Source organism: Anolis sagrei, chromosome 1 (genome assembly GCF_037176765.1).
Source record: "Anolis sagrei isolate rAnoSag1 chromosome 1, rAnoSag1.mat, whole genome shotgun sequence".
NCBI classification, from domain to species: domain Eukaryota; kingdom Metazoa; phylum Chordata; class Lepidosauria; order Squamata; family Dactyloidae; genus Anolis; species Anolis sagrei.
This window is the reverse complement of record NC_090021.1, coordinates 244,370,007-244,397,845: the sequence shown is the minus strand read 5'-3', so window position 1 is coordinate 244,397,845 and position 27,839 is coordinate 244,370,007. Positions and strand designations below refer to the sequence as shown.

At 40.1% G+C, this 27,839-nt stretch overlaps 2 protein-coding genes across 4 annotated transcripts in view; one reads left to right on the top strand and one right to left on the bottom strand.

Moving 5' to 3' along the window:
• Positions 1–240: 240 nt before the first annotated feature.
• On the top strand, positions 241–27,566 carry PRR33 (proline rich 33). Its single transcript, XM_060768678.2, has 2 exons — positions 241–365; positions 25,888–27,566. Exon 2 carries the CDS (start codon positions 25,897–25,899, stop codon positions 27,472–27,474), a length of 1,578 nt encoding a protein of 525 aa, XP_060624661.2. The 5' UTR covers positions 241–365; positions 25,888–25,896; the 3' UTR covers positions 27,475–27,566.
• Positions 17,455–27,839, bottom strand: part of LSP1 (lymphocyte specific protein 1) — a 108,136-nt gene continuing 97,751 nt past the window's right edge. For all 3 annotated transcript variants that reach the window (XM_060768699.2, XM_060768690.2, XM_060768709.2), the window contains exon 11: positions 17,455–19,083. The gene's annotated coding sequence lies outside the window, so the exon portion shown is untranslated. The remainder of the gene's footprint in view (positions 19,084–27,839) is intronic.

The following is a 27,839-nucleotide window of genomic DNA, read 5'->3' as shown; positions in this document are numbered from 1 at the left end:
GTAGTTGTCAGTGTTGACCTGACCTGTGTGAGAGGCAAGGGTGCAGTGTCGGCGCTCGGCCAGTAGAGGGCTCTGCGGCACCAAGAAAGAGGGCGCCGAGAAGGTGCGTCTTTAGGGCTAGTTCTTCGCCCCTGGCAGGTGGCCTCCGGCTGCGAACGAGGACAGAGGCGCTGCTGTTTTATTTTGGGCCGGGATCCCAGCCTCTCTCTCCCTCCCTCCCTCCCTCCCTCCCTCCCTCCCTCCCTCCCTCTTTTGGAAAGGGAAGAGTCCTCCCGGGCCAAGGATGCGCCGGCAGGGCTTTCAACCCGCGGAGCTGAGAGCAGCGAGCGGCAGCCTGTAGCCTCTCCCTCGGCGGCACTCTCAAGGTAACGAGACCCGAGCCGTCGCCGCCGCCCCTTTCCCCCTTCCCCCTTGCCCTTCCTAACCCCTTGCCAGGGATGAGCACCCGAGCCACCCCTAAGGAGGCGCCCACACTGCAGAACTAGCGCGGTGTCACGCCGCTCCGCCTGCTCCAAGCTGTAGCATCCGTAGCTTGTCAGGTCTTTCGCCTTGATCCCGCGGCAAAGCCCCGCCATTCCATAGCATTGAGCCCATTCCAGTCCATCCTCCAGTATAGCTGCACCTTGAGGATGAGCATCCCAGGAAGCCCTCGGGCTCCGAAGCTCTGCTGGCCAAGTTGGAAAGTTAGCGTGTCCGTGTGTTGTCAGGTTGCAGAGGGGAGCAAAGGCACCCAAGGAGAGATTGGGGGGTTCGTGGAGGGAGGCGGTGGAACACCTCTCCTTCTCTCTCCCTATGTCATCTATGACGGATGCAACTTTGCATGTGTGGAAAGCATTTGAAAGGGCACCCCCGTCCCTTTGGCTGAAAATGATGCATTTAGGAAGCAATGACAGAAATTCAGCAGAGCTACAAACGTTTTTGTTTTGTTTTTTGTTTTGTGTCCGGAGCAACTTGAGAATCTGCAAGTCGCTTCTGGTATGAGAGAATTGGCCGTCTGCAAGGGGTAACCCAGGGGACACCCAGATGTTTTGATGTTTTGCCATCCTTGTGGGGGCTTCTCTCATGTCCCTGCATGGGGAGTTGGAGCTGACAGAGGGAGCTCATCCACGCTCTTGCTCTCCCCGGATCCGAACCTCCAATCTGTCGGTCTTCAGTCCTGTCAGCACAAGGGCTTAACCGATTGCAGCCACAGAGTAACGTTTCTGATGTCATGGTGGCCATACAGAAGAAAGGTCTATTCAGCCGCCTGGGATCAGCTGATAGCTTCAGGGGTCCTTTTGCTGCTAAACTTTAGATCAGGCCTGGGCAAACTTTGGCCTTCCCTCCAAGTGTTTCATAACAGCCTCAGGCCCTTTCCTTTTCCCCCTCAGCTGCTTAAATGGAAAAGGAGAAGTAGAGGAAGGAAGGGTGGGAATCGAAGTCCAAAACACCTGGAGGGAAGGCCAGAGTTTGCTCATGCCTGCTTTAGAGGATGCAGGAAAAGAGGAAACGTGGTTGGAAATGTATCCTATCTACTTCATGCCTTATATACTTGAATGTGACTTGAATTTAGAAGCATGGCACTGCAATTTACCCCCAAAAGACCAGGATCTCAGGGTAGACAGCCTGCATTTCAGGTGCTGGGTGCTCCTGCTGGAAACCCCTGTTGGGTCTTCACCCATTTGAGATTCTCCCCAGAGAGTTGTGTTTCTCTGTGACCAAATGTGGTCAGCTCTCCCTATCCATGGATTCTGCATTCAGGAAGTTGACATTCCACAGCTTGAAATTTTCAAAACAAAATTCTGGTAAGCAATCATCAATTTTGCCATTTTATATAAGGGGCATCATTGGACTACACCTATAATGGGACTTGCGCATCCACAGATTTTGGTATCCACAGGGATCCTGGAATCCAACCCCAGCAGATATGGAGAGCATGCTGTACCCATTTGGGTTGGAGAAAGAGCACCAGGCTCAAAAGTCATGTCCTTAGTTGCAACAAACTGTAATGATGAACATGTTCATTATATCATAAGTGTCCTGCCCGTGAGAGAAAAGTGGGATAATAAATATATAATATAATATAATATAATATAATATAATATAATATAATGTAATATAATATAATTGATAATAATTAGTGCATGCTGTACCATGTAACACATTCGTGGTTTATTTTTCTCTTAGGGCCCTTTCACATTGCATAATGATAGCACTCTGATTCCACTTTAACTACCATGGCAACATCCCATAGGATTGGCAGTTTAGAGAGGGGCCTTACAGATTCTCAGAAAGCTCCTCTAATAGCGATCTCCCTAAATGACAGAAAGTGGGATTTCATAAGATGCAACCATGGCAGTTCAAATGAAATCATAGCACTACAATGGTGTGAAATGGCCCTTGATATAATTGCTCTTCATTATACAGGTTGAGTATTCCTTACCTGAAATGATTGGGACTAGAAATGTTTTGGATTTTTTTCAGATTTTTGGAATACCTGTATTAGTGTATGCATACACAATGAGATTTCTTGCAGATGAGACCCAAGTGTAAACATGAAATTCATTTATGCTTTATGTACATCTGCAGGTAATTTCATGCACAGTAATCTGCATAAAATAATGTGGCGCAGTGGGTTAAAGCACTGAGCTGCTGAGCTTGTTGATCGAAAGGTCGCAGGTTCGATTCCGGGGAGCGGTGTGAGCTTCCACTGTCAGCCCTAGCTTCTGCCAACCTAGCAGTTCGAAAACATGCAAATGTGAGTAGATCAATAGGTACCGCTCCAGCGGGAAGGTAACGGCGCTCCATGCAGTCATGCCAGCCACATGACCTTGGAGGTGTCTACGGACAACGCTGGCTCTTCGGCTTAGAAATGGAGATGAGCACCACACCCCAGAGTCAGACATGACTGGACTTAATGTCAGGGGACTACCTTTACCTTTTTTAATGTGCATAAAACGGAATTCATCTATGCTTTATGTACATCTGCAGGTAATTTCATGCACAAATAATTGTGTACATGAAATGAATTGTCTGTGCTTTGAAGCACCAGAAAGCAAAGATGCCATTATTTCAGCTACCCATGTGGACAATTTTGGGTTTGGGAATACTTTGGAATTACTGATAAAGGATTCTTAGTGACAGATCGCCAAGGATGGAGAGCATCAACTAGGAACTTCTCCAAGTCCTGTGTCTTTTTCAAACCTTTTAATCATTTTTAACATGCAAGAGATCAGTAGTCCTACCTTGTGTTAATAAATCCCAAAATATTGATTAGCCTCTACCCTATGAACTTGCGTAGTAAGGAAGGGGGGCATCTTTTCACCTCTAGAGGTAATTCACACAGTGAGACAATTAAATGTCTTTAGACTCAGGACTTCATAGTTTTACAAGGGCAGGGAATTCTTTAAATGATCCAATTTTTTATTTTTTGTGTCAGGAGTGACTTGAGAAACTGCAAGTCGCTTCTGGTGTGAGAGAATTGGCTGCCTGCAACATTTCCCAGAGGATGCCCTGATGTTTTCCCATCATGTGGGAGGCTTCTCTCATGTCCCCGCATGAGAAGCTGGAGCTGACAGATGGGACAGCTAACCCTGTTCCCCAATTTCAAACCAGCAACCTTTCAGTCAGCAGTTCTGCCGGCACAAGGGTTTTAACCCTTTGCGCTACCGGGGGCTCCTAATGATCAAGGTTATTAGCTCACTTTCAAGTGTGGTATTCCAGGCATGCTGCATTTGCAAAACCTTTTACTCACCCTGTTTAATAGGGCCCGCATACCTGCCCCAAAGGCTTGCCAAATTGGCACCACTAGGTGCATCTTGGACTTTTGGAAAGGCCAGTGGAAAATGTTATCTAATGTAAATAAATAGCTGTCCTTGTGATTACCAGACACTTAGACTATGTTTTAGAAAGCCCCCAATGCAGATTCAATATCCATGGCTTCACATACCAACACACCAGAAAATATTCCTTCCAGATGTTTTTGTGGGCCTTTCTAGGTCCTCCAGTGCAATTCTGTGGTATGCTTCTGATCCAAATGTAGGCAAAATACAAAGTTCACTATGATCCATGGTTTAAAGTATCCACGAGGAGTCCTGAGTCCCTTTGGGGAGATAGAGCAGAATATAAATAAAGTTGTTGTTGTTGTTATTATTGTTATTGGTACGCATCACCTTTGTGGGTATGTCGGTAGTACTATACATTAATTTATGTGCAGTAACAATGATTTATTCATTTTAATTTCAAATATGTCTTTCTTATGCTCATGGCAACTCATGATAAATTCAAGAGTTGCAGTATAAGATCATAAATAAAACTCATAAAACAGAGAACGCTATAAAAAGCAACAGTTCAAAACATATTTCAGAAGTCAGATTAGGAAGAAAGTGTCCTGATGTAAATGTTACCTTCATTTTTCACTGAATTTTTGGGCTCAGGAGAATAATGTGCTTAACAGCACAGCCTGATCCATTGCCCATTTAGAAGTAAGTTTCTTTTCTTTCTTTTTAAGTAGTTCAAGGTTCCACCATTTGTACACCTCAGCTAAGATACCTCCCTGCCTTTGCTCCCATTGATTATACCTCAGATGGCAAGCAATAAGAAAGGGCAACCTTTAAAAAAGGATGCCAATTTTTGCTTCTCTCATTCATGCCTGTGAAAATGAGTAATTTAAAACGTTTTCTCTCTGTTGAGGAAAATTATAAAAGTTTTTCTTTGTTTTTGTTATTTTTGTAATTTTGAGCTTCTCAGTGGGTTAAACTGCTAAAAGTTGCAGAACTTGCTGATTGGAAGATCAGCAGTTCAAATCCGCAGATAAGGTGAGCTCCCATCATTAGCTCCAGCTTCTGCCAATTTAGCAATTCGAAAACATTCAAATGCAAATGGATCGATAGGTACCGCTGTAGCAGGAAGGTACCTATGCTGGCCACACGACCTTCAAGGTGTCTAAGGACAACACTGGCTCTTCATCTTAGAAATGGAGATTATCACCACCCTCCTGAGTCAGACTCAACTAGACTTCATGTCAGGGAAAACCTTTACCTTTACCTTTTATTGAAAAATAAAAATTCACTTGGTGTTGTTTTTTGCAAAATTCACCACTGCATTTTGTGTATTTTAAAAGTACCAAATTATATTGTTTTTCAATCTTGCAATGGTTATCCATTTTCTTAGCAGGATACCATTATGTGTCAAGTTTCCTTTCTAGCCAAGGATTCGAAGATTTGTGCACTTCTTTACATCCATTCCTTACCATCAAATTATAGCTGTGTTTCTTCAATGAGCATATAATGGGATAAGGAGATCCAGTAGCTCAGGAGCAGACTAGTAGGCCTCAGGTATCAGGGCTAGGAAGAACCTGTTTCTGCAAAGTTTCTGTTAGTTGGGACAGATTAATCCTTCTCAGCATTTCTGATGTGGGGGACTGGAATTTTTTCCTCTGTTGTGCCAAGGTCTAGAATTATATTTGTGCCCATTGATGGCAACAGTTTCTTTGTTTCCTGGAAACTTGTTGTAAACTAGTAGCTTATGCACTAGCACAAGTCCAGAGATCACAATATTGGATAGCTCTGAATTTAACAGAACTAGGCTTCCTCCCCCCGCCCCCCCCCCCCCTTAGAAACACATTCTTTCTCAGAAACATATTCTACCCAAATCATCAAGGTTTTTATCAAATTTTATCAATTTCACTTTTAATATATCTGGCCCACCCACTGTGTTATTTCTTTTCATGTCACCTTGGACCTATTTATTTTATTTTATTTTATTTTATTATGTTATGTATTTATTTTGATAGTATTTCACTTCTTTGTAATTTTTTTGCTATATTTGTATTTATTTTGTTATAATTTTGGGCCTGGCCTCATGTTCGCTGCCCCGAGTCCCCGTTGGGGAGATGGTGGTGGGGTGTAAATAAAGATGATGTTGATTATTATTATTATTAATAATATTATTATTAGGCTTGATGGCTTGGAGTACATCTCCACTGTAGAATTAATGCTGTTTTGCACTCCCTTGAATGCCATGGCTCAGTGCTATGGAATCCTGGGAATGGTAGTTTTACAATCATTTAGATTTCTCTGCCAAAGAGTGCTGATGCCTCACCAAACTACAAATTCCAGGATTCCATAGCATTGAGCAGTTAAAGTGTTGTCAAAATCCATTATTTCCACAGTGTAGATGTATCTTCCGTGACTGCACTTATGCACCATTTAAGTATGATAAACTAGTGATGGTGGCTATAAAGATTAGGATTTTATGTATTTATTTGCTTTTGTCTGCATCATCAACAGAAGCCACAGCTTCACTCAGCTTTTATACATGCTTCACGCATCAGACAGATTGCCTGTCCTGTTTATCACTGTCTTGTTTCCTAAGAGATCATTTAGTGCTTCTGAGTGTATCTTCAGTGACACACATCACAAAGAAGGCAGCTGCCTTTCTCTTTCAGTAGTCTTTCAGTACGATCATTCTGAAGGACAGATTGTTAAGTATGTTCACCAGCCTTTTGCTTCAGCAGTAGATATTTCCCTTCATTATGCCTTTTAGCTTTCCTGTTACGTTTGTAACCTCAGGATTATTTCCAGCTATCATAAGAATTTCATATATGATTCTTGTTGATCTGAAATGGTGTGCCATCCATGCATCAATTCCCTAAGCAGGGCCAGATTTACCATTATGCTTAGGTGCGCTACAGGGGCATTTTGTGATCCACATGAGATTCTGAAAAATAGCTCCATAGTCAAAAATGTCCTGAGTCAGAACATATTCTTCCCTTTTCTTTGATCTGTCACCGTTGCTTTTACTTTATCCATATCCCACATTCAGCATCTTTCATTACTCATAAGTTGACTTGTATTACAAACTCTTGTCTTTTTCTTTTCATTGGAACCTATCTAACAGTCTCAAATGTGATCGAAAGGTAGAGTATACCCCCATATCCACAGAAGATATTTCAAAGACCCTCCTGTGGATACCTGAAACCAGGGAGCACAACAATTCTTATAGTTTGATTATACCCGGAGCACAAACATACCATAAAACTACACAGAGAGGCCCATAAAGGCTCCCAGGAGGGAATGGATTTTGAAATGTGGATAAGTGAAACCATGGATATTAAATCTGAGGAAAGGGGGTTCATACTCTAATCAGTTATATACTCAATTGTGCTGCCCCACTCAAAACAATTCTCAAAAGGTTGTGACCCCAGTTCTTTTCCTGGTTATTGGTCTCTAGGAAAAGATTGAGAGCTGTGAGCTGTGCCTCCCCCCCCCCCCTTCCCTTTTCCAAAATAAGTAAATTCACAATCTGTGATATATTAAAACATGTTAATATAACACTGCAGAATTGGGAGTAGGGGTGTGAATCTTTGATTAGTTCATCCTTGCATGAAAGGATGAATAATAATTACTGTAGTTTCCATTCCATTGTGAGAGAAAATAAATATTTTGTGCAGTTCAGTGAGTTCTTAGTATCTTCTAGGGTTTGTTTCCAGGAGACCCAATGAATAGCAAAATCTCTGGATGATCACATTCTTTTGCATTAACTGATGTGGTAAAATGATGTCTCATATATAAAATGACAAAGTCAAGGTTTGCCTTTGGGATTTTTTTAAAAAAAAATCTTCAAGTTATGAATAGTTGAATCCACAGATACAGAATTCATTGACACAGAGAGCTGACTATGTCCTCCCTTAGTTTGTGCAACATTTTTTGTGTGCAGAATAACATTTGGGCTTCTTATCATGCCCCCTTCATCCCCTCCCCCCCAAAAAACCCAAACTACAACAAACCACAATGATGAAAGTATGTATTATGTCATAAATGCATGCTGCAGCATGCAGTACATTAGTGATTTATCTTTCTCTTAGTGCCCTTTCTATATTGCATAATTGTGGAGTTTGTTTCCTAGAGGTACCAAATAAAATAAACAAACCAAAAAAACCAAAATGAAAAATGAATTATAGTTGTGAACACGTTGTTTAGACATAAAATATTATGCACAGATCAAAACTATCAAATGTATCAAATTACTTTGGGTCAGAGCTTGGAAAATTGCATTGTTCAGGAAAAGAATGCATATTCTCAGCACTTTTTTCAGTTTCTGTAAACATTTGTTCAAGTGGATTTGGTATCTTTTGGAAACAAGCCCCATAATTATAATGCTATGATTTCACTTTAAATTATGAAAAAATGACATCATAGTGTATATTGGAATAGAAACTTTACAGTATTCAATGGCGTGCTTATAGAAGTTCATTTTTATAGGACGGTAACTCTGTAATGTAGAGCTTTGAAAATTAAGACTCAAAGAAGGTAGCAACAAAATTGAAAACCAGATACAAATAAAGCCACAATTCAGTTTTACAGCCAATCTCCAAGTTACAAACATCTGACTTACCTAGGGCTCATAGTTAAGAATGGAGATGAGAAGACAGGAAGTGAGACAAATCTGGGTTGTTGTAGGTTTTTTGAGCTGTATGGTCATGTTCTAGAAGCATTCTCTCCTGACATTTCACCTGCCATAGATGCAGACGAAACATCAGCATGCAAACAATAGCAATAAGGCTTCCTGAATAAATAAAATGTGCTTGCTGAAGGAAATAAATGCAGGCTGGGTGGAGGTGTAGTTTACAAATCAACATCTCCCCATCCTCAAGAAAGCCCTTAGTGCCCTTGCTCACTGCAGACCTTTTAACAAAGACTGGGCCACCATGCTTATTTTGAGATCACCTTCAATCTTTCAGCCATTACCAGCTTTGAACATCTACCATTTAAGTAGTTACAAGTCCCCAAAATGGCTTTTCTTCAGCATTCCAACTTTTTATATGCCTTTAGACCAGGTCACAAACTATTCTTGTTGTCACAGAAAATGTACCACTGAAGCATGAAAATGATGGTTTCCTTTCTTAGGCTCCTCACTCCTATGGTATAGCAACAGCAGAATGAATAACTTAAATAGGAGCAGCAAAATCAGAATCGGGGTGGGATCAGGGATTAAATAGTTGGAGGGTGGAAAAAATTGTTAGGTGCTTATCTAGGCATTGACTTCCAGCAAATGAAGTGTCACCATTTTTAAAGGTTCAGTGCATGTATGCAAGTATCTGCATGTTCATTGCAAGAAAAAACAGGAGGAGAGGAAGTGAGAGGGATAAGCCAAAAGAACATTTTCTCTGTACCCCACTTCCCTTATTTTTGGATTTGCTTCTCATCTCAAGACAGTGAACTCCACAACAACTCTCAACCCTGATAAAGTATAAGGCAGGTGATACCTATCACATCCCTTCAAGCAGGGAAATGGGGGTCTACCAAACTCTGAGAATGGTTTAATTGTATTTAAGTATGTGAATATACTTTTTTTTTAAAAAGCAAGCAGTACATGAAGGATGGGGGGTGGGTGAGGAAATGGTATTTAATTCCCCTCAGGGAGATAGGATGGGATAAAAATTAAGTTGTTATTATTATCATTCTTCTTCTTCTTCTTCTTATTGTTATTATTATTATTATTATTAATTCTCCCAACAGACATGTGACCACATGTTTATATACATACAAATTGATAGATCATGGGGTTGTGGATGGAAAAGAGAAGGAAAGGTGGCAACGAAGCCACATTCAGACCCCCTAACATGAGTGCAGTTTGGTAGTGGGAATGACAGGAAAATAAGAAAAGCTATTGGTTTAGGTCAGTGGTTCTCAGCCTGTGGATCCCCAGATGTTTTGGCCTTCAACTCCCAGAAATCCTAACAACTGGTAAACTGGCTGGGATTTCTGGGAGTTGTAGGCCAAAACACCTGGGGACCCACAGCTTGAGAACTACTGATCTAGATGAAAGTTTGTCACTCTACTAGCTTTGAAAAGCTTCTCATATCACTTCTTAGAAAACACACCCAACCATAGAGGTGAAAAAGGCACCTGAGCTAAAAATTCCCTTCACTGTGATCTCATGTTGAGAACCACTGGTTTAAATTGATATATGGATATTAATATACCCAGAAGGGGGGGGGGACTGTGGTCTTCTGACCTAAAATATTCCAATATAATGAACATGTAACCATTGTAGAAAAACCTTTTTGTACCAAGGTGACTTCAGAATGTGGGAAATGTGTGGCTTCAAGATCAATTTGAGTTTGGATTAAAATGAATGAATGAAATCAAACAGGGGCAGGATACTGTATACTGGAGCTGGGATATAGTCCTTGTGTTGATTTGGCCAAAAAAAGGGAAAGGGGGGAAGGAAAAAGGTAAAGAAAAGAACAGAGTGCATAGGACATGAACACTGGCTAGACAAAAACTTTGCATATGTACAGATATACATTTTTTGACATCAATGCTTATAAAATATATGTTCATACAGAATGAAGAGAGTAAATGCCCAGTGGCTAGTTTATTTTTATTTTGTATCAAAAGCATTTCATAAATGATTATAAAACTGATAAAAATAGAACGAGTGGAGGCGGCTAAATATCTTTTGACCAAAAACGGGCAGCAATGGCATTGTCTGTAGCCTCCAACAATTCTTCCTTTGTACATGAGGCAGGGCATAGTGGGCAAGGATACAGATGAAGAGTTGTCTGTTCTGCTCCACAGTCACACAAGGTGTGGGATTCTTTTAGGTAGTGTCATTTTCCCAGGTTGTCTTTTGATCTGCCCACTCCACTTCTGAGTCTATTCAGGGACCTCTAGGTTGCCCATTCTTGGTTTGCCCCTGGAGGAAGACCCTCGTGGGGGGCCATCCAGTTGGGATTTCCTGGTTTATCTGCCCAGAGGGATACCCTTGCTGTTGCTGGAGGGACGCCAAGAGGAGTGGTAGTTCTCATAAAGCTTTTCCTTAATTTGAGTCTACTGGGAGGAGGCTGGTAGCCATGTAGTTTCACAGCATTCAACCTTATTTCTCTTACATTTAGCAGCAACTTCCTGTTGCACATCAGGGGGGCTACTGAACGTTTATTTTTTTCAACCTTAGTGTATAAATCTTTTAGCAATAGTGAACACAGGCAGAATCCAACCACAATGCACATCAGTTAAATTTCAAGTTGTAGGAATATAATATTAAATGGTACACATGTCAAAAATGAATCTAATACAAAATTAATACATTGTACATTTCCAGTCAGAAAGGAATCATCACTAAGCATTGCCACATCATAAACCATGGAGAAGAAATACATTCTGATTGGGTGCACATTTGCAGTTCTTGCTCCTTACTTTCATTTTCCAGACAATATGTGAATAGTCTTCAAGAGCTGCATATCTCTATTACTTCGAGTAGAAAATACATTGATATTATAGTCAGGAAGTGGGGTGGGAGAAAAAGTTAATAGAGATGAACTTGACATTGATGTGATATCAGGAATGTTAGAAATATGAAATATTGATTCCATATTTATCTTTGAAAGTTTTATTGAGGTCAAAGAAAATGATGGTTGTCACATTGTCCTAGCAATATAACTGCAGTGAGATGCTACCTGCCCACCTCCAGCCACTTAATAGCCATGTAAGTGTGCTCCAACACCATCAAATCACAATAGTGCTGGACAATGAGTGTTCAAAAAGTCATTGAATCCCTCCTCCTGGAATGCCCCAAAAGTATACATGATGGCTCAACCACTAGTTGTGCCAGGATATTTTCCCAACAGGATTACAGCCTTAGCCAGTCTGACCAAGAAAAAAAGATGATATATGTTGTAATTGCTTGCAGAGTCATTCCCAGATCAGGTAGCAGGTAGGACCTTCTGCATGAAAGGTATCTACCTTACCTTTCATTTTGAAGAGTTAGCATTCACATGAATGTGGGGAGAGATTTTCATAGGAGTAATTTTTACCTGAGACTTTGAAGAGTCTCTTCCATCCAGAATAGACCATTCTTTTTAAGGATACTGATGGTGAAGCAGCTAAAAGGAGCAACAGTTTTCCATAAAATTAATGGAACCACAAGATCCTGCTGTATCTGAGGATCTGATAGCCAGTACTGATGCTCCTTAACTGTATCTTATTTTTAGATCCATGTTCACCTGCCCTAGTATAACTAAGCAGACAGCACAGCTAAGGGACTGGTAATAAGATACAGACTTTCATGAAATGGAAATAGGTCAGAAGAGGCCAAAACTTCTCAGCATGTGAAACTCCAAGCATCCTTTCTGGCACGTGTTGGAGATTTCTCCGTGCTGTTACTAACAAACATGGATAAACTTATCAAAATGGCTGTTGGACAATGTGCTTTTGTTGTAATGAATACGGAGCCAAAATTGCAAACAAATAGGGCACCTGGCCAGGATCTGAAACTTAGTTGCCACATGTGCAAGCATATAGGAAATGAATGCACAACAAATGTTACCAATGCACAACAAATGTTGCCAGCGTAATAGTTTGAAGAAAACAAAGAACTTGGTTCCAGAACTCTTGTAGAAAATTTCTTGCAATTTTTTTCAAAAAAAAAAATCAAATAGAAGTTGTGCAGTGAATCAGAGAATCAACTCCCTTATTCTCCCTGCCAGTGGACCATGGAGGAGGTAGTTCAGTGGGACTGGGAACCCCTTCTCACATTTCCTTCTCACTGTAACCTAACAAGCAAAGCTTAAATTGACATGGTTAAACTCTAAATAACCAGAGACACTTTTTAAAAAAAGAGTGCCGTTGGATTCAGAATGTCTGATGAATTGCATTAGTGATACAATAAGCAAAATACACAGGGTTTTTTAAAAAATCATTTTGCATGTTGTTATTTCCATTACAAAACTATTCTGTACCATGAGCTGTTTTGCGTTTGTGAAGGAAAAGAGGAAAATAATATAAGCAAATAGAATTGAGGAGAAAATGCAATATTATAGAGAAGGCAGCTTTTCTGTCCCTCCTAACCCTTCTTCGTCAGGCTCAGGAATTAGGAAAATGGATGGAACTAGGAGCAAGCTATTGGCCCTCCTGATCCCATAGATGGAGGGTGTCATTTAGATCTTCTCCCAATGGCCCCCTTAATATGAGGCAAAGAAAACTATCCTTAATCAATGTTCCTTAACTTGGATCAATTACTCTTTCTTGAGATTTCTTCATTCAAGTAACTATGATGCTCTCATTGTTCACTCAAAGCAAGGATATGTAGTCTGCTATTTTCCAATTCTTTTGAACTCACACGATCCCTTACCAGGAATCATGTTGGCCAGGGCCTGCTGGGAATTAGAATCCAAAGCACTGGAAGAGCACCAGTTTATCTTCTTATTATGTGTCATCAAGTCATTTCCAGTTTATGGCAACCCTAAGATGAATATAGCACAGGGTTTTCTTTGCAAGATTTAATTTTATGGTTGGGGGGGGGGGGTATTGCCTTTACTGCCTCTGAAACTAAGAGAGTGTTACTTGTCCAAAGCCATTCAGTAGGTTTCTATGGCTGAGCAGGAATTCAAACCCTGGTTTTCAGAATAGAAGTGCCGCACTCAAGCCACTACCCAATTCTGGCTCCCAATAGTTTACCTACCTCTGACTTATTTATGACTTTATAATTTTCTCACTGTGGAAGGTAGACCACAATTGATTGTGTACCAACTGCCAATTGTTTTGCAAACCTTGCAAAAAACCTTCTGGGGGCCTCCCTACTGTTGCTGTTTTGCCATTTAAATTGCACTAGCACAGTATTTCCTGCTTGTGAATATTCTTGCTTTAGGATATACCTCCATTTGTATGTCTAGCAAACAGTATAAGAGCTGGAAGTAAATTTATACTCAGTTGTACACACAGTCATGGACTATTGCAGTGGCACTAGCAGACAGAACACAAGGATGCAATCTATGAACTTTCATCATATGCTGCTTCCTTAGAAAATTTTGGGCAAATGCAAGCTTCAAAGATGTTGACCAAGATCCTATATCAGGAAACAGGCTATGACAATATAACTTTCTTATCATATCTACATTTCCGGTGTGATTTCCCCCAAACCTACCTTAAAAGCTGGCATCCATGCCAGCATGGAGATTTACAAGGCACTGGAGTGCAGGACAGCCTATGGGAAAGTATCCATCCCTCTCTCGGGAGTATCTTCTCCATCTCCTTTCCTCCTTCTCATTCTCCTTTTTTCTTCTTCAATCTTCCCTCCTTCCAATTTCCCCGTCTTCCTTTCCTTCCCATCTTCCCATCCAGAGTTACCTGGTTCTCTGGTGTTATTTTCCATTGTGGTAATATTTGAGGATCTATTTTTTACTTTTAAAGAAGGAATTTTTAGCAGGCAGCCACTGTAATGCCAAATTCGTAATTTTGGGCCACTGTGCATTACATTCGCCAGTCAATACTTTTTTGATTTCAGGGTTTTGAAAATTGAAGTGTGCAATAGATTCAATGGTGCACTAGACTTGAGTAAATATAATATTAAGTCTTCTGGGACCACCATTCCAATTATTCTTCCTGTTCCAGCTGATTTCAGGAAAGCAGTGCTCCTGGCAAAACCCTTATCATGAAAGAAATCTTTTCTTCCTAAGATAAACTTGGGGACATGATTGATTTTCCAAACAGTATGCATCTCCATGCTATTCTTAGGTTCTGGAACTTGCCACATGTTCATGAGGATGGGTTTTCATAAAAGTGACAACTGTCTGGACCTTTTCCCTGCTGTAAATAGCAAGCAATCACCAATTGTCTCAACAGATGTAACTTGGTATTAAGTGATTTGAATTCACAGTTCCAAGCTATATGTAGTTGTGTGTGTGTGTGTGTGTGTGTGTGTATAAGTAAGAACTGGAAGCTGGAAGCCAGTTACCTGGATCCTGCTCAATGTAACTGTTAATCCTAGTTGAAGGGGTGTTAAAGCTAACACATCCTGGGATCTGTTTGATAGCAATACCGCCTGCTTCTTCTGGGGTACTTGAAATACAGCACAGGTGGTTTGGGTTGTAGCATCCCCATTTTTTATTTCATAAGAATGTAGAACAGTTACTGAAAGGAGGGTTTGGTAAAAGTTGTGAACTCAGGGAAAAGCAAACTGCTGCAACCTCTCCTACCTTCTGCGTTCTTCTTCATTAATAGGTTTTGTGATTTTACTCATATTCTAACATTGCTCTGTCATATGTGTCCTAGTTGTGCTGTGAAATGTTGATGGTATGACATAAATCACAATGGGTTGTTGTAGGTTTTTCAGGCTGTATGGCCATTAGGCCTGGGTAACAACGGAAAAATTTGTTTCTAAAATCGATTCGTTTTTTGGGGTTTTTTGCGTTTCGATATTTAAAAGAATTCCGAATTTTTTTTTAAAAAAAGTTCGATATTTACGAAATTTTGTAAATGGTAAAAAAATTACAAAACAATAACGAAACAATAATGAATCGATTCGTTAATGGCGGACGCGACCGCGCAATACGCTAAAAAACCTCCAAATGGGACAGGGGGAACTTCTGAAGCTTCCCTCTCCCTCTGTTGTTGACTGTTGGTGTGATATTATAATTTTTTTTCACTAATTAAACAAAAAACAACTATAAAACTTGCCCCAGACATGCGGAAATAATAACGAAATGACCTCAAACCAATAACGAAATGAATACATAACGAAATACGAAGAATTTACGAAATGAATTGAAAAATTCATTTCGTTTTTAAGTTGCTCCAGAATGGTTCGTTATCGCTTCATTAACAAAAAAAATAACGATTTTTTAACGAATTACGAATTAACGAAGCGAAACCGCCCAGCCCTAATGGCCATGGTCTAGAGGCATTCTCTCCTGACGTTTCGCCTGCATCTATGGCAAGCATCCTCAGAGGTAATGAAGTCTGTTAGAGTTTTTTAATACTGGTAGCCAGATTTTGTTCATTTTCATGGTTTCCTCCTTTCTGTTGAAATTGTCCACATGCTTGTTTATTTCAATGGCTTCCCTGTGTCGTCTGACGTGGTTGTGAGAGTGGTCCAGCATTTCTGTGTTCTCAAATAAAATGCTGTGTCCAGGTTGGTTCATCAGAAATTTCAACAGAAAGGAGGAAACTATGAAAATAAACAAAATCTGGCTACCAGTATTAAACAACTCTAAAATTGCAACAGCACAACAACAGAGAGGAAGCAGGCAGGGACATCTAATTACCTCTCAACAAAAGTTTGCTCCAAACACAGTCAGCCCATTGTATGCTAATTAAGGTAGTCAGTTGAAACATTCACACCTAGCTCCAGCAGAGAAGAGTCCTTTGGCTCACCCTGGTCATTCCACAGATATATAAACCCCCTTTCCCTACTTCTAACAGACCTCACTACTTCTGAGGATGCTTGCCATAGATGCAGGCAAAATGTCAGGAGAGAATGCCTCTAGACCATGGCCATTCAGCCTGAAAAAACCTACAACAACCCAGTGATTCCGGCCATGAAAGCCTTCGACAATACATAAATCACAATAACTGAAGGCAGTTTTATCGTGTCAAAGCATACAGTTCAGCAGTGGAATGATAAATGAAATAGCAAAGCTAAACATTGTAAATAATTAAGACATAATAGATAGCAAATGCAGTAGTAGAAAATGTGGATAGAAAAAATTAAACCCACTTTGGTCTACTGCCCATGGTAATCTTAAAAAATTGTAGTTGTTGCTGTGTGCTTTCAAGTCGTTTCTGACTTATTTTTGACAATCGCAGGACAAACCTATCACAGGGTCTTCTTGACAGAATTTGTTCATTGCAGTTTTGCCTGTGCTTTGCTCTGAGGCTGAAGTGGTGTGATTTGCCCACGGTCACTCAGTAGATTTCCAGAGCTGAACAGGGATTTGAATCCTGGTCTCCCAGTGTTCTAATTCAACACTCAAACCATTGTATGATATTGACTCCCCTTAAAAACGGAAGCATTTTGAATTATTTGCTGAAAAAACAACACATTCTATTATCCTAGCAGATTTTCTCAATTGGTTTCAGCAAAAAAGTTACTTTAAAAATAAATAAATAAAAATAATTTAGGTGGAAGTTCCAGAAGTATCTCCAAATCAACAACAATGAAGACAAAAAAAATTAGTACTGGGGGTTTTTTCCTCTTGTTTTTGTATCTAAAATGACAACACATTCTAAGCTTGTGGGGGTGAGAAGTGTCTATTTAAGAGTATTCAGAGATTAAAATTGTGCTTGTCTAAGTTCCCAGGCAGGCAGGCAGGCTGGCAGGCTATCTTAAAGTTTAAAAACAATGGGAAAATATAACTAGCCCTGTGTTCTCCATCCTTGGTTCAAACAAATATATATTAACCATGTGTTTCTGGGTAATATCCCAAAACTTTTGAATATTTCCAAAAATGCCGTGGTGTTGTGTCATTCTAATTAAAACTGGATCTGTATTCACAGTGATTTGCTTAAATATGCTAAAGGCAATGTCCAAAAAAAAAAGGGTCAATTGTGACAACATAATCTCAATTAATACAACCTAAGTTATAAACAGGGTCCCAGGCAGAGTTTTCCTCCTACTATCAATTTATGAAAAATAGAAAACTGAACAGCATTATCAAAGATTTCAGAACCAAATAATACCACATAAGCCAAGTCTTTTTTCAGGATTTTTATTAAATGCTTATAAAACAATTTCAGGTCACATTTAAAGCTAACAGGGAAAGGAAAATATAGAAAATAACCTTGACTTTTGAGATGCAAGATTCCAGTTTTAGGAGAACAGAGGCAGTATATTGTGACCAACTTTCATTTCTAGAAAGGAGGAAAATATTTGATATTGGCGGACTATGAAAGGCAATCAAATCCCAAGGGAGTAGGAGCCCTTTGTATAGGTTGAAGTATTCTGCTCAAATACTAGCAGTTCATATGTGAAAGATTCTTTTCAAAACCCATCTTTTCCAGTGAAAGCTGTTTTTCACTCCAGTACCTATCTGGTAACTTTGCCAAAAGCAGTACCCCTGTCCCCCTTCAAGGCAGAAGTATTTTAAGTGCTGAGGGACAGAACTTTACTGGTTTCTCAGTTGTTTTAGGTCTCAACTCATGTGCAAGATTACCTTCTGTATCAATACTTTGAGAACACGTTTCCCAAGGAAATAGCTCTGTATTCCAGTGGAACCCAGTTGAAAACATAATGGCCAAGGAAAGGAAAATATATGACTGAACATAAATGTAGGAATTTTAACTATTTTCACATGATTCAGCTATTGTTAGAGTGACAGACAAAATTAATATTTTAGGTCAGATAAGCACTTTTGGAGGAAATGATTTCCTGGAATGCCTTGTGATGATTACCCTGAAATAGTAGGACATATAACTCATCATATAATGTATGATAAAAGTTCCTCTATCGACCACAAGGTAGAGGCATTACCTAGCCTTTCTGGATAACTTTGAGAAAAACAGGGGAAGCTTTTAAGTGGAAAATACTAAAGTGAGAGGAGACTCTCTTGACACTTAGTTGTTTGTCTCCCTCCACCTCCTTTATTGCATATTGAGAACTTCAGAAGTGTTGCCCCATCAGAACACCAAATTATGGTCAGGAGCTGCAGAATGCATTGCAGTTTTGAAGACTTATGTGATCACAGCTTAAAACAGTATATAAGTACCTAGAATTAGCTAAAGCAAGGTCAAGGAACATTTGATTCTCCAGATGTTTTAGACTACAACTCTCATAAACCTTGACCACTAGCTATGCTGGCCTAGGCATCTGGGAAATGATATTCAAACCATCTGGAAGGCCAAAGATTTCCATCCCTGAGCTATATAGACTACTATTTTTTGTCCTTTCTACACCTCTTGACACAATCTTTATTTTCACATTTGTATGAATTTCTTACTTACAACTCAAAAAACAAACCAATAATGAAGGTTCTTCAATGGTTATTGAGACAGTAAAGAGAAAGGTTTGCCTAATTCTCCTAGGCAAACTTAGATGCTAAATTCAGAAAATTAGAAGGACTCAGAGTATTACACATGTTAATTCCTCAGTGGAAAGAAAACTCAATCTAAAATTGTTATTGCCAATAGAGTCAATGCTATATCCAAGTCCAAATTAAAATGACTTGGAGAGATGTGTCCATCTGTGAAAAACAATAATCACTAGCAGGGTTTAGGGCAGGTTGCCAAACTGAGTAGAAAGGGAATATGCTTCTCTTTCAGCAGAGGAAACATCAGCGTTGCACAGAAGTATTGCCTCCAGCATTCAAGCAAGGACCAAGCCGAACTGTAAAACAAACACATACAAAGAAAACAGCATCAGTACACAAATGCTCAACCCTCTACAATGGTGTAGTAAAATGGTGTCCCTTATATCAAAAGGAAAAATCAAGATTTACTTTGGCAGGAAGGGGTATTTTTAAGCTGTCGCTGGTTGAATCTGGATATGTTTTAATGTTTGTATATTTGTATATTTTAAATTGTATACTAATATTTTTGCTTTGAGTCCCCTTTGGGGAGATAAAGGGGAATAATAATAATAATAATAATAATAATAATAATAATAATAATAATATGGAGGGCAAACTGTATATAAATGTGTTGTTCCAAGAATTTTTTTACAGCAAGTATTTGCAAAGTACAGCCCTACTGATGCAGTTGGACTACACTAGTTCCAGTGCAATATTTAGAAAACTGGATTTTGTCCATCCCTGTTTTACAGACTGTGCCTTCATCAAAGAAGACAGGGCTGCTAAACATGGCACTCGATGTAAGAACATGGCAACAAAAATTATGTAATGTTATTCTAAAAACAACTCAAGGTCCTTTTTTAAAACTATCTATTTAATTTTGAAGTTGTCCTACATATTATGTTCCACCCTCCATCCCTTAGAGCAGTGGTTCTCAACCCTCCTAATGCTACGACCCCTTAATACAGTTCCTCAACCATAACATTATTTTTATTGCTACTTCATAACTGTAATTTTACTGTTATGAATCGTAATGTAAATATCTGTTATGCAGGATGTATTTTTATTCACTGGACCAAATTTGGCACAAATACTGAATACTGATGCGGTTGGGGGAGGAGGTTGATTTTGTCATTTGTGAGTTGTAGTTGCTGGGATTTGTAGTTCACCTACAATCAAAGAACATTCTGAACTCCACTAATGATGAACCAAACATGGCACACAGAACACCCATGATCAATAGAAAATATTGGAAAGGTTTGATGGGCATTGACCTTGAGTTTTGGAGTTGTAGTTCACCTATATCCAGAGAGCACTGTGGACTCAAACAATAAAGGATGTGGACCAAACTTGGCACAAATACTCAATATGCACAAATGTGAACACTGGTGGAGTTTGGGGAAATTTGACCTCGACCTTTGGAAGTTGTAGTTGCTAGGATTTATAGTTCACTTACAATTAATGAGTATTCTGAACTCCACCAATGATAGAATTAAGCCAAACTTCCCTAAAAGAACCCCCATGACCAACAGAAAATACCGATGGTCTTTGGCAACCCCTCTGACACCCCCTCATGACACCCCCCCCCCCCCGCCGGGATCCTGACCTGCAGGTTGAGAAACTGCCCTAGAGTCAGGAGTTGCTGATTCTTGGATGTTTTGTGTGTGGGGTGTGGCCTTGACTTGAGAGAAAGGGGAACAGTAAACATGAGCATTGCCTTACAGCAGTTAAGCTCATTGACCCTAACTTTTAGACAACACCAACAGGAGCTAGACTGTTTAGCTAAACTAAGAACCCCAATAAAAATAATGCTTCCATAAGTCAACAGGTGACTTGAAGGCTCATACATGCACACAAGCATTATATCATATAATATCACACACACATCTGGACACCAGAATGTCCTTGCAAGAAGAAAGAAATCTAGAAATGTCTCAGGTGACACCTACATCCCTAATACTTTTTTTTTAGCTCTGGTTTTCTGGCTTGAGAAAGCAGTTTACTTGCAGTGTACAACGTGCAGCCAAGTCTGAGAATCCGTGTGGGGAGTGCCTCTGCTCTTTGCTACCCATTTCTATTCTTGCTTCTTGCTGCTGAACAAGCAGCACACAGGTGGAAGCTCAGAATAGCTGTTTTCTGTCCAGACAGCTGCCACCAGCATCTGATCTTTGCCTGCAGCAAGGTCTCTCTGTTGGAGTCCCAAACTCATGGTTGGAGCCCAGTCTCACACCTAGTTTCTGTAGTTTTATTATCTCCTCTTTTTAACTTTTTCCATTGCCTAAACAGTGTATGCTGGATTAGTTTTCCACAATAAGATCAAGAAGAGTTGCCAGTTTAAGCCTTCAATCTGTTGCCCAAAAAGGAAATGTCTATCCTTCAGCATTCCAGATAAATATAAATTAAAAAGAAATCTGTTCACATTAAGTTACCAATTTGCTATCTCAAGTCTTCACATTTATTCCACTGTGAGAGGGATAAGAATTAAAGTCAACATAGATTTTTCACTTCTTTCCTAACTTAACAGTTGCCTAGACAGCTACATTTCGAGAGCTCAGAATTAATTAATTACATATGAACTACTTCTAATTAGTTCTTCCCTCACAACTAATGCATGACAAAATCAGGTACCACACCAAGAGAAAGATGAAACATAAAATAGCAATAACAATTAATAACTTGATGCTTCTGAAGTGTATTCTAAATTATTTTATGAATACTGGGCTGTGGGTCTTACATAATAGAGGATGTTGAGTGAACAATATGGTAGATAGGAGGAGTGTGTTTTGTACTATTCGTCAGTGGTTTCTGGCATTCACATGTTGAACTTCACACACATAAGGTTTGGATGTATGTCATACCCTTCACATTTCACAGATGTAAACTGGGACAAGTAGCCAAGCAACATCAATGTGTGATCAAGAAAGCAAAAGTTATTAAAGAGGAAGAGCACAGGTGAGGAGAAACTGCTGCAGTCTCCAGGAAAAAGAGTCTGTTTCCATCCCTCTTCCCTGCTGGGTGTATTATGCACTTTGATCTCAGTTTGCAGCATCCACAATAAGCTGAGGACAAAGGGGGAATGTGGGAGGAGGAGGAAAAGTGGGACATTTTTACAACAGCTGAAAAAAAGACAGAGGATTCTGATAAATTGGGACAGTTGTAGGGTATTCTGTTTTAGTTTTCAGAAATGGAGTTAAAAGCAAACAAAAACATTGAATGTCAATGTTTGCTACTGGGAGAGCTTGGAACTACGTCTTGAGCTCAAAAAGTTAAATTTGCAAGATCTGCCTAGAGCCACTTCTTTGTTGCCAGTTACATAAGCAAGATTGCACAGAGGGTACATATATACTCTACAGTAGTTGCTTTCAGCCTCTTTCCCCCTTTGAAGAGGTATGGATAGACTTGGTCAAATCCCTGCAGACAGAGAGGAACTACAGTTTTGCCTTAGCCATTAAGTTGCAGGGACACAGCTATCAAGTTTCCGCACATCACACTCTTCTCTCCAAGCAGAACAGCTGGTTCTGTAGTTGACTTAAGGACTACAAAATACTTTTCCATCTCTCAGAAAGCTGTTCCTTCTACAACGCTGGCATTCCACTTTCTGGAGCTGGTGGTATTCAGCTGATTGAAGGCTTAAAAATGTAATCTGACACACAGTAGAACAGTAATGCTTCCCAAGATGCAAAAGTGACTTGGCATCAGTTTAAAAGAAACACTTGTTAATCCCTGGCCTTATCACACTACTCTTTCTTTCATTTAAATTTCAGCTTGCATGAGTCTAAACTATCTGAGGTGTTTGACAAGCTACTAGGCTGCAGAGCCATGATCACTTATTTATTATTTAATAGTTGTACTTAATACGGTCACACAAAATACCAATGTTCAAGCATGTGTGAAGAATTCAGAGTAGAATTTGGTGCAAGAGGTTGGAGTGTAAGAGACATAGATTTTCTAATCCTGTCTCGACTTGTGGATACAGTGAATGAGAAAGCTCCTTCTACTAACCTTGGCTCAGAAGATGAAAAAATGATATTAAACCAGAATCTGAAGTTAAATTCAAATGTTTAAGTCACAGATTTACAGTTTGGCAAGGCTGGGAGTGGAAAATGTAAACAACTTCTCAGAATAGCCACAGTAAAAACTTTATAGATTGAAGGCTGTCTAGATACAAATAAAACATCATGCTTAAGAGAGGATAATCAAGGTTTAAAATACTAGTGCCTTCCGTGGGTTACATCTCTAGAGATACCTAAACACTGTTCAGTACTAAAAGGTCATAGAATTGGAAGGGACCAAAGAAGTCACCCACTCCTAGAGTACATCGCCGTGGGAGGTCTGAGGACCACATTAAACTGACTTTCCAGCTCCCTAGATCCATTTTTTAAAGTGTTCATTTTGGAGCCATGAAGATTGCTATTTTTGGCCATCCAGAAGGGCCACAAACCCATTAAAAAGGCTTCAGATGGGAAAATGTGTCCCTAGCAGTTTCTGGAAGTGTGAATCTCCAAATGGGAGAACTTTTTTTAAGTGGTGAAAGACCCTCAAGTGATGCCTTGGTGGCCTTGCAGAACAGAAAGGTACCCATTTGACATCCAGATCTGTTCTGATTGCTTTTTCAAGAGCAGCCTCCACAGACAGTGCATAATCCAGCCTCTTCTTTAGGGGTGGAAATCCTGCGGTCTTCCAGATATTTGGGACTGAGGGGGTCTTACATCATGCAGCCAATGGATAAGAAGCCTAGGAGTGCTAGTTCAGCATCATCTGGAGGGCTCCATACTTCCCAGTAGAGGTGTTTTCCTGTTTCTGAGCAAGCTGAGCATAATGTAGAATCCAAAGCGATATGTCTATTTCACTACCTAGTCATATGGATAAGAAGAGAAGTAAAATATGCTGCATGTTTTAAAACTTAGTTTTGCTGGCAGCAGTTGGTGCACATATCTATTACTGCACATATAGCAAGACTCAACCCTTTTCCAAGGAGGTAATGTCTGCACCTTTAAAATGATTTATTTTGATCATAGCTCTTTCCCAGGCTTAAGGAAGGACAAAAAGAAAAAACTGGGATTTCCTGGAGGATTGCTGAAAGGTTTTCAGTGGTCCAACAAAATTTTCCAATTCCAAATTGTTTTAAGGATGACAACAAACAGGTTACATATGCAATTGAGTGGCAGCTGCTCTGTGCAGCAAACCACCATTATGTACTGGCTTGCTCGGCAATATTTGTAGTTTTCATAACCTTTCTGGTATTTGCAGTCACATACTCAAGATTTCTCTAAAAGTCCAGTGCAGCTTTGTGCAAGCAAATTACCACACAAATAGACCCCAGTGCTGTTTTCTAAAGCAAATCTCAGCCAGTGGATTGGATGTGTAAATTAGCTTTAGAAAGAAAAAGTAATTCTGAAGAAGATGTTATCTCAGCCTCTTTGCTAAGACCAAAGAGTCCTCTTTCCAGAGGAATAATTAGCTTGAGCTGAAAGACAAATTGCAACCTAGGCAGAAATACTGTATGAACCACTTGTGTGAACTCAAGTGGAAACATCTGTTCTCCATATCAAAGGCGGAGGATATGAACGAAAGGAGTTGGGCTTCTCCAGCTCTGTGTCTGCTTTCCTCTTCCCAAAGGACCTGCCATCCGCTGAGCTATGAGTTTTGGCTTGCAGACCACAGCAGCTGAAATAAGCACACAAATCACCAAGGAGAAGCACAGTGGACCCAATAGAAGGTCCAATAGCCCCGATGAACTTTTACAAGCGATACTTAACACCATCTCTTACTGGGAGCTAAAATTCAATTTGGACGTCAAGCTTCTTGGCTCTCATGTTGCACAGTTCACCTTTAGCTGAACTGGTCTCTCTTGGTTCATAATGTAGCAGAGCTGGGGCAGTCAGCATGCAAAGCAAAATTATGCTTATTCTTGAAATGCACCTCACAGATAAAATAAGACTATACCTGAGAGTGACAGACATGCATTTTTAAAGTCTGTCCCTTTCACACGTAAGGCAGTGAAATGGAGAACAGGATTTTTAAAAAGTCAGTTCTGCCCATAGCCTTTCTCCCTCCAGGTTTGACAGTTAGCCTCACCTCTAGTCAAAGCTGACCCATGGCATTTTGCTGCCTGAGGCCAAAAAAAAGCACATGCACAGGTGGGCATTTCACATGCAAAAGAATTTCATTTCAATGCAACTGGCAGGTTATCTGAAGATAGGAGGCCAGCCTAGGGATACAAAATAGACTGCATATCTTCTCAAGCACTTCACCTTTGGCACCATGCTTTGCCTAATGGTGGGACTAGCCATCTTTATTATCAGAAAAATGCCTAAAAACTTCCAACCAAATGTCCATAGACTGAGCAAAAAGATTTGAGAAATGAAGGCTTTTCTATCTCTGTGAGTGCAGGCTTCCTTGGTAGTTTGAACCCTCTGTAGTAGGACTCAGCAAGTTATGTTTGGGGTCTACATTTCCCCTACTTCTACTTTTGAAAAAAGGTGGGTTTTTGTTTTTTTACAAACCCGTTATCAGTGAATGAGAAATAAATGTGTTATTTAAAATGTGTTATTTAAATTTAAAATGTGTTATTTAAAATTACTACTCCCAGAGAGCTGGTGTAAATTCAAAGATGGGCCAGAGTATGTTTCAGAAATAGCCAAATAGCCTAGAGACACATAATTATGTGATCCAAACCAAGAATGCTCCAACACAGGCTTTGTGTTGAATTACCATACTCTCTCCCAATTTCTTTGGTATTTTTAAACAGTTTATAGCCTAAAATATTTATTTATTTATCCTATTTATATCCTCCCCCCCCCCCCCCCCCCCGCTTTCTCAACCCCAAAGGGGACTCATGGTGGTTTACATATAACAAATTATATGATATGTAATTTATTTTTTATTATTTATACCCTGCTTTTTCTCTCTACAGCAGAGACTCAAAATGGCTTATAATAAAACCAATGGAATACAATTTTAAACGAAAAATATACAACTGTCTCAAAATGTATTCAGAGGTAATACATTTTGGACCTCCTTGTGGAAGACAATTATACATTTGTGTGGGCTTAAGTCATGAATGTCAGAGCTGTTCCAACAAAAACAGAAATAAGATTTCTTTTGTTTTCTTGTTTTAGGGGGACAAAATGCTGATAACGGTAACACCGCCCCATGAGCCAGGGTCTCTCCACTCCCAGGCTCCACCCCCTCCTATTTTACCAAAGCCTGGAATAGACAATCTTAAACTACAGAAACTCTTGAAAAAAGCAGCAAAGAAGAAAGCTGCACTATCAGCACAACAAGTCACATCATTCCGGTCTACTTTGTCCCCTGTCAGTGAAGCCAGCCCAGACCTGGAACACAATGAACGTTCTTCTCCACTGAAGCCTACTGAAGCTCATACACACCTCACTATTAATCTTCCACCTCGCTTTTCCATCAAGCCTATTGTCCAGCATGTTCCATCTCCCTTTCCTAAGGCAAAGCCCTTTACGTTCACAATCACAGAGCAGAGGAGCCTTTCTGAGCATCTCAAATTCACAGTCTCACCTGCAGTCTCACCACTACAGAGACGACGCACTCCTGAGCCATCATGGCAGCCCACAGGACATCTACCAGACACACACATTCAGCTATCCCCATCAACCACTGCACACTCTGTTCATGTTTTCCCTGAACATCCTGTTTTCCCTACACCTGTAGTGGAGACCCCAGTGCCAGTTGCACATGTTGCTGAAACCTATGCCCACATTCATAGCCTCCAAGTACCAAGAGATAAAACCTCACTGTTAGGTCAGCCAGTGGACATTCCTAGTAGTGAAGATAAGCCGACATCAGTTCACTTGAAGGTAAATAACTCACATCCACCACCAGATAACAAGGAAGTCACACACTTCATAAGCCAGGCTGCTACTCCTAAATCAGATGTTATCTCGGCTCCTGAGCCTCCTGTTAGGACAGTGAAAACCGAAATATTGCATGTTCCCAGACAGCATACAGGGGTTACATCCCCAGTTCTTCATCATAACAGGCCTGTGACACCAGAAAGCAGAAACCATCAGCCATATATTGAAGCTCGGAGATGGCCAAGTACCACTATTCCTCAGAAGCACATCACGACAGAGGCAGTTATACCTCCCCCTCCAGTTTTCAGCACTTATATGCCTTTGCCAGAAGAAAAGCTTGATAAGCAGACTGTACCATCACCACCGCATACTGCTCCTCCAGGTACCACAAACACCTTGCCAAAGTCAAAGCCAGCACTGCCACCCAGAAACAAGTTTAGTGGCTGGTCTCGTCTCAAGAAGCACTTGATCGTGGAATCTGAAGAACCTCAGTTTCCTATTTCAGAATCTGAGACAGCTAGGCCTGAACAGGCAGAAAAAGCAAAAGTGGAACAATCTCAAGCCGATAGCGATCCAGACAAGGGAACAACCAAGTCAAGAGCAGTCAAGATGTGGGATGCCATCTTGTACCAGATGACAATCAGCAAGGCAAAAAAAGAGCAAGCAGAGGAAAAAGAAACGAGGAAAGAAGGAATGTTTACACTCCGACGACGTTTACCCCTTTTTCTCCACCGACCACGCTTTGATGCACGGAAGCTAAAGGAGCTGGCTTCTAAACCCATGACAAAAATCACTACTCTGTTTGAAGTACGCCGAATTCAGCAAAAACCACCTGAGGAAACCCCGATGAGTTTTAATAGGGCTTCATCTGGGTGGTAGATGAAGGGAGGCAATGAATGAAATCTGCTTTAGGTGGATGTGTACTGAGCTTGGAAGGATTTTAAATAAAAACAAAATTTACTAAAAAGAAATCACTTGAATGGCAAAATAATAAATAGAATCCTCTATAGGATTTCTGTCTGTCTACCTAGAAATGTACCTTCATGTAGTAATCTTTAAGATAGGACATGAGAGGAAAACTATTCAACTATTGTCTTATTTTGTAAGAAAATTTATTTAGGAAAGACCAAGTGGCTTGGAGAAAGCCAATAGCTTAACCTTTCTGACAGGCTGTATTATGCAGTTGAATCAAATGTGTACACAATATTTCTTAAGGGATACCACAGAACATCCTACTATAGGTC

Excerpts from the sequence above, each read along its gene's own strand:
- PRR33 (XM_060768678.2), top strand. The coding sequence starts at position 25,897 with ATGCTGATAACGGTAACACCGCCCCATGAGCCAGGGTCTCTCCACTCC.